This window comes from Gopherus flavomarginatus, chromosome 6 (assembly GCF_025201925.1).
Source record: "Gopherus flavomarginatus isolate rGopFla2 chromosome 6, rGopFla2.mat.asm, whole genome shotgun sequence".
Taxonomy (NCBI): domain Eukaryota; kingdom Metazoa; phylum Chordata; order Testudines; family Testudinidae; genus Gopherus; species Gopherus flavomarginatus.
The window spans coordinates 27,543,453-27,563,792 of NC_066622.1; the positions used below are offsets into that span (position 1 = coordinate 27,543,453).

Genomic DNA, 20,340 nt, shown 5'->3' on the forward strand with positions numbered 1-20,340 from the left:
CCTATTGCCTGGCCATAATTTCTAAGTTGCTGTGCTTAGATCTTTATGCAGCTATAGTACTGTACTGTCTACAAAGCTAAAGCATTTGGTTGATTAAATTGTCTTCAAAAAGATGCTTCAAAGGATTCCGATACAATGACTAGAACTAAATTATGGTGTAACATTAGCTGATTAAGACAAGACTTCAAACTGAGTAATTCCAATCAGATGGACACAACAGCGGTTAAAGCAATAATGTCTATGTGCATAGTGCCTGATGTGAGTCATCATAATGTGATGAGGCACAAAGAAAAAACAAAATGACAGATATGTTTTTTCCAAGAATACAGATAAAAGAAAATTGACTTAATCAGTGATTTCTAAATTATTATTATTTATAGTACGCAGTGTTGTAGCCATGTTAATCCCAGGTTACTACAGACATGAGGTGGGTGAGGTAATATCTTTTATTGGATCAACTTCTGTTGGTGAAAGTGACAAGCTTTCGAGCTTACCCAGAGCTGTGTACACCTTGTCTCTCTATTATATATAGTGTCCATCTCTCATATGTACTATTACGATCACCATTACTATAAGCACATGAACACCTCATACCCTCATGTATTTCTCCTCACAAGATACAAATCTCTTTTTCCTATTTAGATTGTGAGTTCTTCAGGGGAGAGATGTGGCTTACTATGGGGTTTGTACAGTGCCTAGCACACTGCAGCCCTAATCTCAGTTGGAGTCCTATGTACTAGTCTAATACCAATAAAATAATAGTAATAGTGAAGAAGCTTTTCAACTGAAGCTAACCCATTGTGAACAAAGCAGAAATTGAAAATCACATCTGTGGAATATTTTAAGTGCATTTTAATTAACCATCAATGTATATCAAACTGGGTATATTTTTAAGTCTGCATATTCTAGATATTTTTTCATAATCAAGCCTATCTGCCTGAAAAAACAACCAATCCCCTCCAAACGGTTCACCTTAAATAGTTGGCAATGATACTCTTGTGACAAGACTGAAAATTTGTACAAAACTTAGCGTGATTCTTTGAATATAAGATTTCCAGTTACAGAAGGTAAACCAACCTTTGTTAGCACAGGCCATCCATTTGAGGTTGTCAGCAAAAGCAGCTTCTCTTCCGATCAGATAGGTAAACATGCGAACCTAGAAGTACAATACAAGAGATTAACTCACTTAATACTACAGTTCCATGCTTAAAGCATTTGCAGTTTAGCCATTTTATATGTGCAGTTCACATGTGTAGAAAAATATTACGAAGGTTTAAAGGATTGCTAGTTTAAAAATCTATGCCAGTAAGATATTTATGACATAGTGCGTTTCTTTGTTCTGTTTAACAAAGTGGCTTATCACTGTAGATGTTTTTAATATCTGGCATTTAACCAAAGCCATAAGTAAAGATAAAAGAAAACAAGTTAAAACTCTTGGTACATAATATGAAGTCACATGTTTGAGATGTCTGTTGTGCAGTTGTGAATTTAGAAGGTTGCTCTGGTCTTGGGGTTGTATTTTAATAATTAAATACATCATTGCTATAGATGTGGGAACTTGAAACAACCTGCTGGCAAATCCTCTCTGTCTTTCAAAAACAATGTATATACACAGTGGTAGATAAACACGTGACACTGATGATATCCAGGTGGTAAATTGCAGAACCATGCGACAAATTACTTTGACCGCCTTCCTAAACTCTGCCCACTTATCCATTTCACTGACACTACTAACGTTTCAATTTTTGTGCAGCTTCAAACAGCTGCCATTTAAATGTAAAATAAAATAAAACCAACCCAGTCAAATGATTCCCTCTCTTCAAACACATTCACTCAAATTCTTCTCTCTAAATTATTATTTATTTAATATAGATACTTAAATTATTTCCATTATCTCACTAGCTGAGTGCCTCACAAACATTAATGAATTTATCTTCACAATACTCCAGTAAAGCGTGAAACATTATTTTACAGATGGGGAACTGACAGAGGGGTTATCTGATTTCAATACAGTCATGTAGTAAAACTGCACCAAAGCTCTCCTGAGTCCAACGACTTCCCCTTTGGAAACAATATATTCCCCTCAATTTTACTCACTCCCACTTCTATCATCTGATGCATTTTATTTTGTAATTCTTTGTACTTCTCTAATGGCTTTCAAACTACAAATATAATACAAGTGTATTTCATATGTTAATGAGGTCTGACAATGCCCTAGTAAGTTAGGTATATTATTTTTAGCGAGGGACAAAACTTTTGTATTAAAACACCAAAACAGGTGAAACTTCCTGAAACTCATCTGTTTGCATTTTTGATGAAACCCCCAAACTGACAAAAGCTGGCCAGGGACCCATAATCTCCACAAATCCAACCCTTAAAAGGAATCAGTTCTCTCTCCCATCCACTATCATTTTCTTTGTGCCTTCCAGAGACAGGAACTGCTACTTTCTCCCCCAACATTAGCACAGGATGCTTATATCAATCTCCTGGTTTCTTCAGTAACCCTCATCCTCATCTTCTGTCTTTGGGATGCCAGCAAGACAGGCCTGGCTCCACACTAGACTTCAGAATATCTTCAGGGAAGCAGAAAATGTGCCCGCTTCCAGACCATAGAGTTACAGCCCTGAAAACGATTGATCAGAGCTCACAAACAATGCCTTCCTTCCTTAACTTAAATGACTAGAGTATTTTTTCCCTTAGAACCATAAAAAAAGCCAAACAGAAAAGAGAACATTAGAACACCTGGTACTTTTTCTTGACAGAGACTCTACAGGAGCTTCTTCAGTTAGTCTCTCACTTGCAAACAGCTTGCCATAGCTCTTATCAAGCCATCAAAATCAGGCTTAAACCAATTTTTAAGAGATTATAAATGTAGAGTAAGAACACAATGTCATAGAATACTTTTTATTAGTATTAAATATACCTTTTAATTGGAAACATAAAACAATACTAAATGCTGGTTTCCATCACCTGAAAACACCACCACAGATTTCAAGTCATCATTATCAGGTAAAACATATTGCAAGGGATGAGGGGTTGTTGTTGTTTCTTTAAACACACTTTTTGAAAAGTACACATCAGCACTTTCTGATTGCAAATGGTTCTTTTAAAAAAATGGAATAAACTAAGTGGATCTCAATCAGTAAAACTGTTAATACAGTAGCGTGGAGGAGATATTCAAAATCTTTGTCTCAAAAAAACCATCCCTTCTAGTGGATATATACTACAGAATAATTCCAAATCAAATAGTTCAATCACCTCTTTAGCAGAGCTACATTATGGGCACTCCCACAGAGGTGAATATACAATGGACATTGAAGCCCTGGTCCTACACCTTTATAGTCAACAGGAGTTTTCCCATAGACATCAGTAAAACCATCTTATCACACACCAGTTAATTAGCTATCACAAATATTTAAATTTATGAATACTTCTTTTGCTGATAAGCTTTTTCCTTTTTAGTTCCACTTCAGCTGTTGTTTATTATGCTCCCAAACATTTCAGATTGAATTTTGTGCTCATAGAAATAACATCAAAAGCATGATCTCCAACAATTTTTGCTACAATATTTCCATTCTGACCTACAGTATCTCCTGCTATTCCATTTTTTCCTTAAACAGAAACCACCAGTATCAAATTGCATGATTGTTTTGTGATGTGAACAAAAGGAAATTAAGGTGAGATCAAAAACTCTTGTATTTTGAACCCAGTCTTCCAAAAGTAAAAAAAATCATGCATCATCTCACAATGACTTCCAGTCTCCTCTTAGCTGTTTAAAGAATGCTGCTTTCTTTTCTTATCAAAGCCTCACACGCGTCAGGTTTGTCCAACACGCAACATTAAAGTACACGGCATGCCATTAGGAAGTAATATTGCTCTCTTTTTTTTTGGCACTATTACTGCTTCTTCGCTTTTTGACTAAGATCAAATGCAGTGTCAGTTTCATTCCTGATGTGACTTCTTTTGAAGAACTATATTCTGCTCCTTCAGGCCAGTGGACTTGATTTAATTAATAGATATCTCTTTTATCTCTAACTTCTGTGATCCTACTGCAGTAGCCTGATGTAACCCAGCAAAGCCAAACACATACACTTTGAAAATAAAAGTATTTTCTCAAGATGTGTTTTTAAGGTATCTTTGAGACGAAAGAAGCTTCAAAGTAAAGTAAGATAATCAGATTTCAAATTTGATACTTAAATCTCTGAAGGGACTTTCATAGACTTGGGTACACTTTTCTGTTTTATTTTCCTATAGAATTCAGTACTTTAGAACATCACATCTCAACTTTAAAAAATGTTTAAGGTTGAAAAGTAACAGGTAAAGACAACAATTAGCAGATCTTTTTCCTGGGGCTTTTTGTTGTGGACAGTATTTTTAGAGGAAGTTAAATTTGAGTCAGTAAGGCCATAAATTCCAAGAGGTTAGATGCATCAGACAGTTTATGCAGAGAGAGAGGAGGGAAGTACATGTCTGAATAGAGAACATAGTGACATATTTATGTGGGAAGATAAGAAATTAATACATCTATTTGTTTTTTGCGAAAAGTTAGAAAGTCCTGCTAGGCTCAAAGGACCTTCAATACTAAAAACAGTGAGAGGATGAAACAGACCTTTATAGTTAAAGAATATGGTAGGTGTTTCTTTGTAATATTTTGCTGTTTCAAAACCAATTTAATACACAGGTTATCTGTTTCCTGTAGAAACGCAGATGTTCAGTGTTATCAGATTTTTATCATGAGGAAATGTAATAAAATTCTTTCAAGACTCTGGCAAAAAGAATTATTCTTGAACCCAACATGTGCATAGATTTTAGTCAACAGTTTTAGAATCCAAATAAATGCCAATTTTTCAGTGCAGATACAGAATATGCTAATCTCATTTAAATGAGCATCATGGGAGACATATATAAGGAATAGTTCGTTTCTAAAAATCAGGTGCTTCTTCAAACACCTAGCAATGATATTCTGCCCTCTGAGGAGATCAGTCAATGAGAGTCTGTAGTAGTGATGCTGTTCTATAATATTATATTCTCCTGGGTAGGTGGGTGGATGGATAGACAGGCAGACATATACACTTACAGGTGCCCTTAAATTAAAAGATTCAAGAGTAGAAGCCTTGAACTCTAACAAAATAACATCTCTCAAAAGTTATTCAAACCAAAGTTGCTCAAAGCATGACCAAACAAATACCTGACACTAGAAAGAGAGACACTTTGGATCTCTTTGGCCCTCTCTAGACCAGCAGAATAACTGTTTAACAAGGATTGAGGAAAAGCCAGAGTAGCTTAGTTTGATGACAGATTCAAAACTTGTCTCCTTTTCTAACAGCCTTAATTGTTTCTATGTCTTGCAGACTAGCAGCAAGGAAGATATTTTAATTAAATACAGGAACATAACATGTTCAGTAGTAACAAATATAGCCCTAATATTATTTGTGAAAATAGAGAAAATTATGAGCTGCATATTACATAATTAAGAGTTTCAGTTCAATACAAAACCAAATCCTGCTTTCATCAGTAGAAGGCAAGACAACTTAATTGAAGTATCACTATCCAAAAAACTTTCCCACAGATACCATGTTAGAATCATGGCTTAAAAAAGGCAAGAAAAAACAAAGGCTTACCTTATCCATTTGCACGATACAACTTAACCAACTCACCATAATAAACTCATGAACCTATACAACATGGTGATTCACACTATTAACTGCCTTTATGATTAAAATACCTTTATATGGATTATATTTATGATTACCCAAAGCACATGTAGAAGCCCCAATTGCAGGATCAATAATCCTAGCAGCAGTACTACTTAAACTAGGGGAAACAAACTGATATCAAAGGAATATCCAGATGTAAAGAACTTTCAAAATCCTCTAATTTAATAAATTAACAATTTAAACAAATACTCAACAATAATATTTCTTCCATTTTTCAATTACCTATTCCTGCTCATTTGCAGTGAGTCAAAAATGATTTGTAGAATACCACCATTGTAGGTAAAGATTCACATACAGTGTGATTTTCACTTCAGATTACTGAAGTTTTTGGAAGTTCTTTCTCTTTTCTTTAAATCCAATCCTTTTTGTCAGTTTAACTACTTTTTAAGGTCCAAATTTTGCTTTAGGTTCATTTAGGTTGCTCCCATTTAACTGAATGGGAGTCACCTACGGCCTACACCCAATTGCAAAATTTGTTCCAAACCTGTTCCCAGTTGTTCTAAAAATCAAACACAGAAAACGTAATAATTTACCTTTTTGTAATTTTGTTATATGATTTTAGTGCATTGAATTAATTTGATGTAATTAAATATGTTCTTAATCTGTAAAGAAAATACCATTAAGTGTAATTTTGTATTTCCATGCTCTGTTGATGGCTAGCTAAAATATTAGTAAACACAACCTTTAATCTCTAATCACAAGAGAAACAACACAATCAGAAGTATACCCCAAAAATGCAACATAAATCACTGTCTCTGTTTATGTTCCTGAAAACAGTGCTGCCTTATAGTCTATGTGGAGACTGAATCCATCTGAGAGATTTATGTTTAATGGTCTCCTTTAATCTACAAATAATCAAACTACAACTGTGTTCCTAATAAAAGAAGTCCAGCCTTATCTAAAAAAGAAAGAGACAAATATGGTAAGATGCTAGAACAGCAACCAAACTGCATTAAAGCTAAAAGTAATAAAATTTCAACAAATGGGTATCATAGATCATCATGAGAAATGGACTGCCATTATGCTGGTGCTGCAAGGATGTTAATGATTTTTTGAGAGTGTTTTATACACACATTTTATGTGATCCAAGCAATATTTCTAGACAATATTTTAAGCATCAGCATAGGCAGTGCTAATTGTTTGACATCTACCTTGAGACAAACAAACAAGACCACAGAATTACAGCCTTGACAATGACTGATCAGAGCTCACTTAAACAATGCCTACTTTCCTTAACTTAATGGCTAGATTATTTCTCCCTTAGGGCTATGGATTATAACAGTATATCAAATATGTTTATTAACCTGAGCCATGAAATATAAAAGCAAAAGAAAATATAATTTCTACCTACTTTTTATAAAAATCAAAAATATCTGTTACTGCACTGCTCCATATTCAGTATCAATGGGTTACTGCTCAGCATAGTTAAGAGAAAGTGAGAATATGACGAGAAAAGAAGATGAACTTCACTACAAGCGAAACTATTTTACATTGGTTTTAAAGATGTCGAATTAGATTCATATATGGATATCTATATTCCTCCTTGATTTTGAGGACAAGCTTTAGAATTCAGCTAGAAGGATAAACAATTCTTATCTGTCACTTCTAAAAGTTTGTCTGATCAGTTCACTAACCCAGTGGTGTAAATTTTATTTACTATGAACTTGAAGTGGGAAGTTATCATTGATGACTAATTATTCAACGCAATAACAGCTTTTCAAAAGTCAGTGCCTTGCCACAGTTGTTTTCTGCTTTCAGATACTATGGTCATGAGTGAGGTATAAATAGATTAGGGCTAAAACTTTCCAAAATGTCTAAGTGACTTAAGAGCCTAAGTCCCTGTAGTGGGGCAGACTGCCCCACTCCGTGAGTGTGGGCTGTGGCAGGCCAGAGTGCCTGCGCAGACAGGGAGTCAATCAAAAAAGGGCTTAGGGGGAGCCAATCAGGGCCCAGATTGGAGGGAGCAAATCAGGGTCACGCTCAGCCATATATAAAGGCTGCCCAGGAAGGGAGAAGTCAATCTGTCCCAGACCTTCAGGGAGGAAGGTCTGCCTCCTGAGCAGGAGACCAGCACCCAGGACAGCGCAGTACTGGGCAGGCTTAGGGGAGTGGAGTGGAGTGGAGTGGAGCTTCAGCCTGATGCCTGATGCCTGCCAGGCTGCTGGCCCTGAGTAGAAAGGCCCAGCAGGTGCAAGGGGCCGTAGGGGAAGTGGCCCAGGGAAACAGACAGCGGAGGGGAGAGAAGGAGCACAGCGAGGCTGCCGCCAGAGGGTCCCTGAGCCTGGACCCAGAGTAGAGAGCGGGCCTGGGTCTCCCCGGCCACCCCCCAGCTTCATCCCTTGCAGTACACCCAGCCATTGCCCATAGGGAGCGGCCATTATACTACGCCAGATCCCTGACAAGAGGGATTGGACTCAGAGGGCAATTGGATATGGTGGCTGGGATGTAGGACTGCTGAGCACTGATCCCCGGAAGGGGGTGCAGATGACTAAGGGGCACTGCTGGAGGGCAGCGGCCTCAAAGAGGACGCCGCTGAGCAGGGAGCAACACGGGTCCATAGACAGCAACTGAGGGCAGAAAGACGGACAGGACACCACCAGGAAGGGCGCTCTGCCAGACAGAGCTAATTCTCGGAGTCACTAGCAGGAGATTCCAGGTGGTGAGTCCCAACCCCGTTACAGTTCCATTTTCAAAAAGGACTTAAGGCCTGGTCTTCCCACAGTTCTTATACTGGTGTAAATACTCTGGTTGGGCTATTGATGATATTTTAATAATAGTTAATACGTCTACATGTACAATACAGCCCCTACTGTGGACACAGTTAAACCAGTATAAAGGTGCCTTAAACTGACATAGCATATTCTCATTCCCATTCAGGAGTAGCTCTACCCATATAAAGCAACTTTATACCTATATGATGGCACACACAAGGGTGTGTGTATTGTGTTAACTACATAAGTATAGTTAAAGCAGTATAACTTTTAGATTTGGTGAAGCCCTGAGGCTCATAGCAGCCTTAGTCCCATTGACTTTCAGTGAGATACACATTTCTATACACCTAAATCTGTTCTGAAAATGGGACTTAGGCACTTTTGAAAATTTGACCCTATATGGATTAGATGTTAAGTACAGGAGTAAATTTTGATATCTCAGATACCACTGTAAAGTAAATGCTGGAAAATACAGACTTGTAATGGTGACCACCATATCTTCTCTAGGGTCTTTTGTGGAATAACTGAACAGTACATCTACTCTGAAAAGTGACTGATTGAATAAGGTGTCTGCTCCTAGTCTGCTCCACATATGTAGTAGTATTACATTGTCTGGTACTAAATAGATATGGGACTCTCATGTTTTGGAGAGAAGCCAAAAATTAAACATTTTTAATTTTCAGACCTAGGCCTCACATAGATTGTCCTCTGTGGGGAGAGGAAATAGTCACAGGCAGAAATTAGTTTTCAATTGTTATAACTGCTGTTTGCAACTTTGAACATTTTAGCCATGTCAGAATCACTGACTGCAAAGCAAATATTGTTCAAAAAGCCAAATATTTCGCTTTCGGGATTACATTCGCTATTTCTGCACTGTCTGCAACTCCTATAGGCATGCCCTAAACTACGATTTCCGTTATGCAGTGCTACAGTGGTAACAGATGTTGGGAGAGAGAGCTCTAAATTAATGTTACAGAGCCTGAAGGGTAGGATCTATAATAGAGCTTGTGGCTAACTTTCTTTTTTAAGTGTTTTTAGATGCTGGATGCCTGATAGCAGCACTGGAGACTAATGTCCTTTATCTTTCTACAGCAACTGTAGAAACTTCCTAATACTGCCACGCTATTATGTGTCAGTTCTCACGTAGATGAAGGGGGCAAACACTCTTCATTCAGCTACCATCCTATCTGATGAGATTGCTAACAGAAGTTCTGACAAATCCAAACTGTGATGTGATCAAGTGCCTACCAAGAATTGGAATTACTAATTCCAACAGTGGTTTGAGCATTGGCCTGCTAAACCCAGGGTTGAGAGTTCAATCCTTGAGGGGGCCACTGAGGGATGTGAGGTTTAAAAAAAACTGTCTGGGGATTTGCTCTGCTTTGAGCAGGGGGTTGGACTAGATGATCTCCTGAGGTCCCTTCCAACCTTGATATTCTATGATTTTATATAGGCCAGATTCTCTTTTGATATTTTGCTTTTTTATTATGACTGAGATTGATAATTGTGTTCCAGAACAGTAGCCTCTGGTAGTGGGCTTGTGAGCTAAAACACAAAACATGTACTATTGCCATGACGTATTTATGCTGGTAACCCTGATCAGTGTGCCTGGACAAAGAAACTGGTGCTTGTGTGTTAAATTACCAAGTTAAGTAGTCCACACAAAACTAAATATAAATCTTGCACCCAGGTGACCAAGGAATAATTAATTAGATGGCCAGTAGAGAATGGATATTTAATTCACTCTATTTTTAAAACCTCTTTCCTTTACCCCCCATTCTTCTGTCTCCTTTCCTTTTGATTGCTACATGCACTTCTTGCAGTTTGCCTTAAAACAGATCATAACTTTGATTGCACAACATATTGTCTGCATTGGGCTCCCCAGTGTCTTTCACTAATGTGTAATCACTATTGGTGAAATATCCAGTTAATGGGTTTATCCAATGCTGGTGAATATTACGGAAACTGAAAGATGGAAAAGACCCATTGGGCATGTGGTGTGCAACCTGCAACCACTCAACTGTATTCACCTTTAATACTTCACTCAGAATACTAGTGGGAGAGCCATGGATGAAGAATGGGGACTTGCTCCTCTGTATCCTAAACAAGATGAGATGATCTAGGGTAATTGCAACTGTTAGTCAGGGGAGCTGATGAAAGGCTAGTCCCACAAGTAACTCTGCAAGGCTCATCATTCTGCAACCCTGAAGGCTCTTCTTAATGCTGAACAGCTGGTAAAATAATATTTTCAGATACTTAAAGCTGCCAGAGGGGAAAGAGAACTTCTGCTTGCAGCTGACAGTGAAGTGAAGACCTTTTCTTGCAGCTGCAAGCTATTTCATGGACATCTCCAGCAGAATAGCATTTCCTCTCTGACTTGCCAAGAAATGACAGTTGCCTCTATGTTGAATTGCTCAAGATGCTTCAATATTCATTGGATCAACAGCTAAGAGCATATTAGAGGGACAAAAAAATATTCAAGTTACTAGCAGGCTCTTTTTCAACTACACCCGGGTCATCTAGAATTAACTTATATTGCTGAAATCTACGTTTCATAAAGGAATTTCTATAAATGTCTGAATTTCATGAAGTCGGAGTCATGGATGGGGGTTGCTTTTTCTTCAAGCCTCTTTGGAAGTACTAATATTTGTGAACTGACATTTCGGATTGTGAATCTAAGCAAATCACACCACTGGTATTACCCAGTAGATTCTAACCTGCATGGCATAACATGAGTGCCAATCTTAAAGGTAAAGACAGACATTGAGAAGTAATACCATTTTTTTCCATTGATACTCCTTCCCCTACAATGCTTAAAGCATACTTGGTCATTGTGTTTTATAAAACACTCATTACATTCACAGAATTCTGTATACAAAAAAATTACTCTGTGTATTCATCTCCGATGAAAAGTTAGAGGTAAGTGATTAATAATCTGCCTAAAGGAGCTGGTCCACTGCCAGCCCCTGCCAGCACAACCTGAAGAGATCCATTCACAAATACCTTGCAAGCCAAAAATTAGTGTCCGTTCACCCTTTCTGAACATGAGAGACAGAGCATATGGGAGGATTTGGAAGGGAAAAGGAATAATGACAAAGCCTAAGGGGGAAAGGAAAGAAATAGAATATGCCAACAACAAAATCGCCATGTGCACCCTGAAAATCAGTAACATTTTCCATTCACAATATCTCCTGACTTTTCCTTGAGGGACATAGCTCCTCTTCCCTAAAAAGCCTGACAAGAGAGCCAAATAGCCAAGAGAAAAACTATATATCAACATCAACTGAAATAAAAGTAAAACTACATTTATTAAGGAATAGCTCTAGGCTTGAAAAACTGTATCACGCTCTACTTCTGTGGTGGGCAACTGGCACCCCACGGGCTGCATGAGGCACATCAGGATAATCTGATTGCGGACCACGAGACATTTTGCTGATGTTGACCGTCCACAGGCATGGCCCCCGGCAGCTCCCAGTGGCTGCGGTTCGCCCACCACTGCACTTCCATTCTTACTAGTTATGCTTGTCAAGGTTAATCCCTTCTTATGCTACTATTTTGCTAATATTTTATGCTATAAAGTTGTTTTCTTCTTAGAAACAATTTCTGTCTCTGCTGATTTATCAATTTACTATATGTGTTCCATTCCCTCTAGTTCCTATTTAAAGTGGAAATATTGAAAGAGTTTATTATAAAGCAGCTTTTATCTTCGTCATTAACTCTTCTACATTTAGGTATGAGGAAATGGTTTCTACACTCTGGCCTCCTGCTGCTTTATCATTTTTTTCTGCCCTCTGCTTTCAGGTGCTCCTCTTTTAAAGGCTTGTGTTTACATAATGCCTCATTTTCTGAGTGCTGCAATTACATCCTGTAGCCAGAAAATACTTTTACAGCAGAAACTGATGGGATGGCTCAACAGACACAAGCCAACAGCAGTCAATAGTTTTGATTAATCAGAAAATAATACTATAAGCAATAACAGTAGGAAAACTGGCTCAGTCTGCAGATCATCCAGTTTCAGGGTCCAGGTACTGAGCTCTGTTTTCCCACAGCTCTGTTTTCCCACTCCCCTTTTTCTCCCCACAAGGCCTTTGTATAGCACTTCCCCAGAAAACACGTGCAAGGAGAGGGAAAACTGATGCTGGACTCAAACCCTTGTGTACTAGAGACCATACACCCTGACGTGCTGTTCCATGAGGAAGAGTTTGGGCCAAATCATTAAGATAATTGAGGGCAGTGTTCAGAAAACTCCAGTGAATGATGCACTTCACAGAAATGGGTAAAAGTTAACCAAAAAAATCATAAAACTGAGTTCAGAGGTGTCAACATTTTCAAAAAACTATACAGCAACCAATATTTATGATAAATAATTTCCCACTGCCAAAGCACCCCACACTGCCATGATATTTTACAGTATAGAAAGATATCAGATAACAAAATAACCCAAACCAATAAATGCCTGTAGTTGTCTCAGTGATTTGGGGGCTTTGTCTGGCTTGGCAGGGAGAAAGACATCCCTGGCATGCTAATACTGGGTGTGGCTTGCTTTCTCCCACAGTGCACCCTGAATCCTTGTCCCTCATGGGGGTGCAGGGACCTGTTAGAGTGACCACTTTGAAGGCATACAGAGACCTAATTGTTGTTTAAATATGTGCAATGATTAAAGATAACTTTATCACCACACCATTCAAGTTGAACAGTTCAAGAAAAGAGAACAAAAGATTTCTACAGCAACATGCAGTATTTTCTATTCCTTTTTTGTTCACTGAGTAGTTTTATGTCAATTTTCATTTGTATCACTAAGCCTATAGCACAGACCATACCAAATGAAAAACATGGCTAAAAACATGGCATAACATGACACTACCATTGAAACTATAATTTTGCAGTTCCTGACTATTTCTTACCTTAACAGTTCAACTGTTAGGTTTAGTATTGCCAAACTGAAAAAAAAAAAAAACTGGCTGAATGAAATTTCCAACAAATTTTCCGAATATGAAACCTTTGGGCTAAGACCAAGCCTGGAAAGCTTCATCCCAAAGAGACCACTTTTCACAAACTTATGATTATCTGAAAACCAGAGATTATAACAGAAACCAATTTGGAACCTTCACAAAGCTTTTACTTCCAGCCAAAGCTATAATGTTTCTCCCACCTTTATAAATTACTTTGAGACCAGTGGATTAAATGTGCTATAAATATTTTAGATAGATCTATAGATCAAGTGCCAATAAAACCTTTATACCGCACTATCACGCAATATATACACCATATATTTCTACAGAACTATCTTGGAAATATTTTCCAGAGTTTTATATTTTTTATTGATTCTAGTTTTGGTATCCTTCTACTTATAAAATCAGCCATAGCACAATGAATCCAACTTTATAGTTTACAGATGAAGAAAATTATACATTTTTAAAACTGCCACAAATATGTAAAATAGGTTTTCTGTAGACAATGTCACAATTTTAAAGTCTAATATCTTACAGTTTACTGGAACTAGAAACAAGTGGTGTATTGCCCACTAGAAAGCTAGGAAACGCCTCTCTTCAGTGATATAAAGCTCCTGTTTCCAATCCAGATGGGAAGTGAGATATTAGATCCTAAATCTGTTATCATTAACTGTGAATAGACAATTAAGAAGTATGCTTGATTTATTTAATAAATCAAGACTAGAACTTTTTCCTTCATCTCCAAAACAGTAGATCTCTACCCCTTGAGCCACGGGAGCCTCCTTTGGTAATGATTGTTCTTCAGAAGGTTTGTATAAGGATAGAGAGCAAATAATTAAATTACTGTTTTTGTCATTCATTATTCTCAGTTTAAACAATTTTCATTCACCTAACTAGGGAGTGGAAACAATAGAGTGTGACTTATCTGACCAGTCAACAGTACAAATAATGCATAGCAAACAGCAGGGAGCTGAACTGAAAGTTTATGAACAGAGTGATTTTTTTTCGTAAAACACTATTTGGTGAAACCTTCTACCTAACAAATATCAGGACTAGTTCACAAGTGATCTGCAAACAAGAAAAGGAACTACATTTCCAACTAATAGTATTAACCATGCAGGGCTGGCTCCAGACACCAGCCAACCAAGCACGTGCTTGGGGCGGCACCTTGAGGCAGGGAGGCGCTCGGGGTTGTTTTTTTTTTTATTTGGCCAGGCAGCGCTGGGGGTGGGGGGGACTTGGGCGGTGCAATGCAACACTTGGGGGGGCAGGGACTTGGACGGCGCGATGTGACACTCGGGGGGGCAGGGACCTGGGCAGCGCGACGCTCGGGGGATGACTTGGGCAGCACGACGCGACGCTCAGGGGAGGGGTGTTACAGCGGAGCAGCACTCTTCTTTTTTTTGCTTGGGGCGGCAAAAATGTTAGAGCCAGCCCTGTAACCACGAATAATTCAACCAGCTCTAATTATTGTCATTCCTATCACTTAAAAAGAGTCAACAGATTTCCTGAAATGTAAGCATAAGCTTACTTTAGATTTTGTTCCTTATGTGCAAAGTATCCGCCTAAGCAAATTAGTATGTCTGAATGATATTACAAATCACTTGGAGGGGGGAGAGGGAGGATAAAGGATTAGAGCAGAAACAATGACATAAAAACAGTCAATCTATCTGAAGCTGTTGTAACAGCAGCAGACTCTTACAAACCCTGCTACAACACAACTTAATTTTCTTGTATAATGACTAATGGTTTTGTATTAATTCATGAGAACAGATCAGGATAAATTCTGACTAACCCAATGCTATCAACTTCCCCATTTACCCCGATACTCCATAGTTACAGGATGTAATACAGAACAATGGTAACACATTCACAGTACATTTCACTGTGCGTGGTCCAGACACAGATTAAGGGGATGACATAATGGATAAAACACTGGCCTTTCACCCCATGGGATTTTGTCCAGTATACAGTCCTGTCAGATAATGAGTTTGGCAATCTCTGCTTAGTCTTTTTTTAGACTCTAATCCCCATCACAGAATCTCTATATACTTCATCATATAATTTAATACACCTGGCAGCCTTACCACCAGTTCATTCTTTTGTTATGTAATAGCCCAAAGTGAAGTCAAGGGTGGTTAATGCTCTGACAACCAGTTATTATCTCCCATAATAGCTGATTTTGAGGAGATTATTGCAGTCATAAACCATTTTGTAAAAATTGTCAACTGGGAAACCAATGTAACAAAATAAGGTGATATTTGGACATTTTATCACTGATTCTCTAGCAATCTGCAAGGGAGTTTCTAGCATCCAAATAATGCTGCAGAGGAAATTTGAGATTAAAGGCACAGTGTCATGGCTCAGAAGTCTGAGGACTGACTAAGCCCAGAGACTGTAAAAATCTGAGCCATCTTGAGGTGAATGCTGCTTTTTACTATTTGACTATCATTCTCCACTAATCTTCCTCCCCATTTGCTCCTCTTTGTTTAGTTAGTCCTTGTCTTTATCACCACTTATTTCTTTTCCATTTTGAAGTACTTTACTACTACTAGTCTTCCTGCTTTAGGGCCTTGCTGCCATGGGAGCAAGAGGCTCTGGTTCTGTTGGGACCATTTCGGCTCAGATGGGGACAGGTGGGATGAAGGCAGGACAAGAGTTTATAGGATAAAACTGTAGCTGCTCACTGAACGTGGGGGAAATGTTGGCTAAGCAAATAACCAATGAGACTCCAGCATGAAATGGAATGTCATTGGCATATATGTAGATAAAGGTTGAGGTTTTGAAAAAGCGAAGGGATCCCCATTTGAAATATTTGTGAATCAGGCCTCCAGATCCCCTCAGAGCTTTGAAAAATACCCCAGAATTCTAGCTAAAACTTCATAACATTCAATAGCCCTCAAAACATTCGCTTCTCTTATCAGTAGTGGAGGGGTTGAGGGGTGGGTGGGTCACCAAACTGCAAAAGGACAACTGAAAAGGACACTACTTGTAAGGTCCTCCTGTGTTTCCACACTTGTCAAGTGAGTTATCCCCGAGTCTCTCTGCTTCTTTATTTGTGTAGCACATTTATAATGTAATAATGTAAGTTTAAAAGATATCATTTATATAATTAATGGAAGTTATTATTCCATAGTGTATAGACCTCACTGAGGGATGGGAAGGGGAGGCATGTAGAGAAGGGGCAATATCACTGGAGTAAAACCAGAAAGCTAGATTTAAACCATAGGCACCTCCTCTCCAAGTCAAAAGTATTGCTAAAGAACCATAAACGTACGCCACACAAGCTGGTGAAAATGTGACTGGGAAAGGGAGGCTCTGCATCTACAACACATTCTACATGTGCCGAAATCTAAGTAAGTGAACATCTATGTCTAATGATTTATGGGCCATTGAAATCTACACCAGTATTTCTACACTGAAGCTGGGACCAAGCCTCCCAACCAGTGTAGTCAGACTCATGCTAGCTGAGCTCAAGCTAGTGCATTAAAAATAGCAATGTGGACACTGCAGCACCAGTGGAGGTTCAGGCTAGTCATCCAAGCTGACACCCACCTGATCCCCTCGGTCTGAACTCAGGTGGTTAGCTCAAGCTTCTGCTGATGCTGCAATATCCACACTGCTATTTTTAGTGCACTAGTTTGAGCCCCGCAAGTGCAAGCCTGTCTATAAGGGGTGGAGGGCTTGCTCCCAGGTGCAATGTAGACATACCCCATAAGTTGTGCCAGTGACTTAACTGGGGGCAGGAGGAGGCCCTACAAAAGAAAAAACAACCACAAAAAGGCTCTGTGGTGACATGACAAGCATGGCGAGACAGGTGTGGTCATCAAGGGTAAAATATTAAGAGAATTGTAAGAACAGAATAAAATTGAAATCCTTTTTGTGGGAAAAGGAAAATTATATCTTCAAGAAACTCTAAAATGTCCCTATGCATTTTAATACAACTTTTAAAAAATGTTTGTACTGTATTATGAATAAAAATTCATTAACAGTTACAACAAAGAGAATATAATATCATGTTAATTGGTATTTGCTAGAGAATAATTCACACTATGTTGGTGTCTGATGGATGCAAGAGTAATTTCCAGCTGGAAACCTAGCATGTCTCTTACTGGCTTGGCCAGCAGTAGCCTTGTCTTTAGCACACTTGGCACAGTAGACTGCCAAGGTCAAGCATTAGATTCAGCCAAAGTATAAGCTGGCAAACACAGATTCTTCACTGATTGGAATGGACATCGCTAATTGGAATGGAGCCACTATGTGACAAAGCCTGCTAGAAACGTCTACTTACTGTTAGACATGCCTAACTGTGGGTAATCAAAATCTGCTCAACCAAGAAGCCCCACTTCTGTTTAATAAAATCTCTAGGAAATTACTGTAGTGGTGGATGGAAGAATAAATGTGATTTTAAATATCATTAAAGCTTCACAATATAGAGAAATAAAAACTATTATGCTGACGCTCATTCAGTTCTTTACATGCAGTATATATACACACCATGAATTGTTTGAACCCTGAAAGCATTACAGTGATGAAATTAAATAGGCATCATCTTTCTTTATCTTGACATTTCAGCCAACTGAATTGCTGCTTAGACTGTCAGGCTACACCAGTCAGCACTAAAATTATTATACTGTCTTTAAGTTTATCTTTGATTAAAAATTAAATGCAAGTCTCCTTTATAATTTTCTGTAGCCCTACAGCATCCATGTATTCTCACAGTTAAATTAAGACAGACTAAATATTTAATACACTGTTCTAATTAGCTACAAACTGTTACCTGATTTCTGTCTGTAAATGAATGTGAAAAGACTCTGGAGGCCTAATGTTAACTTTCACCCACTCTGGTTATATGAGAGAAATTACAGGCTCTAATTAGAGTCTTCAAACTGCAAAGAAATAGAATTTTCATAACCAGCTTATTAAAAACTTAAGGCTCCTTTGGGACAGGGCAAATTGCTTCTATCCTGATCCACTTATCCTTGTACAACACCATATAGAAGACTCACGTTGTCTGATTTACTCAGCTCATATTTCTCCCAAATGAATGAGTGCTCAAATTATTCCAGCTGCCCCCTTGGCACAGGGAAAAATTGAAAATACATGGCTGCCAAGTGACGTGTATAACCCAGCTGCTAAATAAAACATGCTTACGGGGAGACAGCTGTTGAGATGCCTATTTACATTAAAATAATTGAGTCCATGAATACAGAAAAATGCCTAAAGACAGCAAAATAGTGTTTAATACTTTGTTTAACTCTTTCATTAGGTCAGGTCACGGAAGATTACAGTCTGGATGTGAAAGTTTGACTAATTTATTCAAAGTGTCAAAAAGGTCACTTGTCTAAGCCTAACCTCGAAATTTTCTTTTGCAGAAGTGAGATATTTAGAGAAATCACAGTACTGTATTTCAATTCACATTTCAAAGGAGAAAGTTGTTTGTCAAAATTCAGGTACCTGAAAAGATAATATGGAGAAGCAGCTAGTAAGCTTTCTGCCCAGCTCTCTGAACGTATGGTGCCATTGTTAAGTGTTATCTTCCAGGAAGCAGAAGTCCTCCTGGAGTTATACAAACTTTTGAAGAGGCAGGTGAACTAGACAGCATATTACACGTGTGCTTCCTTAACCTATACTAGCTGCTGCTTCACGTTCATGAAATTGAAGGTACTAGTTACTATCTGTAAAAGCCCGTATTACCTGAGATACCAACACTCTTCTCCAAAACTCTTCATGACACACTGACTCAAATTCATTCATAAATTTAAGGCCAGAAGGACTATTATGATTACCTAGTCTGGCCTCTTGCATAACATCAAGTCAATAACTTCTTGGTTGAGTTAGACATATCTTTTCATTTCACTGAACGTGTTCTGACCAGTTCTTCCTCTCTGTGTGGGTTTTAGAACACTGATACAATTCTGTATTTATCCAGGTTCAAAGCCCTGTTCTGCCTGATTCAGTGATCTTGAATGAAAAACTCTAAATCACTCAGAGGAGGGATTTGAACTTAGGTCTTCCACACCCCTAGGCGATGTCATAGCTACCAGTCCACATTCCCTGTTCCAATACAGAATAAAAACAAAACTTCAAAACCTCAAGTTGCTGTGAAATAGAATTGTTCTGCAGTAACCTCCAGAACAGTCAGAATGCCTTCAGAATGTCATTTGCCACCTCAGGAGCTGGGGAAGGACTTTGTGATATTAAGTTAGGGTCTTTGGGTCCAGGGGTTCCCCAGATATGCCCCTTCCTCAAGAGAAACTTAATTTTCAGACTCCCATATCTATTTTTCACAGAGAGAGGGAAAAAATGACTATCCTCATAAAACTTCTATCACTGGATTGCCACTTAGCGCTGCTAACTCAACAGTACCAAGAACAAATATAGATAACCTGTATTGCTAAAGTTACTGCTCTGCAAAGGCTTCATCACCACTCTTTGTAAACAGTTTTCAGTGCTCAGTTCTCCTCCTGAAACTTTGAGTTGTATGGGCAATTTTGAGAAATTCAACATTCCACAATTGTACCCGCAATGTCATCCACCCATCTGTCCATGTCCCACCTTGGGACAGTTTGGCAGGCAGCACTGTGCCCAGGATGTGGCCTGGGATGATACGGGAGGGACTTTCTGCCACAATGTAACACCAGAGAGGATGGCACAAGAGTCCGGGCCAAGATGTATTGGTTCTGTTCTGAGAGAGGCTCACTGAACTCATTCTGTGCAGCACTAGTCATGACAGATAGGGCCAGTGTCAGAACCTGAGAATGGACATGCTCAGTGTATGCTAAAGACACGAACAGTGGGATTCACAAAGGCATTAAGGTGCCTAAATCCCATTGGTGTCTAAATACCTTTGTGAATCCGGCCCAAAATGATGACGTTGGGGAGAACCCTCACTGAGATGTATGGGACAGTTCACATCTCCTAGTGCTGTTGTCTCTGGCTGTTGAAAACATCCTCTGG

General features: G+C 38.6%; 1 protein-coding gene across 1 annotated transcript in view; it reads right to left on the reverse strand.

Annotated features, from left to right (window-relative positions):
• Positions 1 to 20,340, reverse strand: part of CACNA2D3 (calcium voltage-gated channel auxiliary subunit alpha2delta 3) — a 689,427-nt gene that overhangs the window by 241,132 nt on the left and 427,955 nt on the right. The window contains exon 11 of the mRNA XM_050959084.1: positions 1,078 to 1,156. Within this exon, the coding sequence (XP_050815041.1) occupies positions 1,078 to 1,156 (79 nt within the window). The remainder of the gene's footprint in view (positions 1 to 1,077; positions 1,157 to 20,340) is intronic.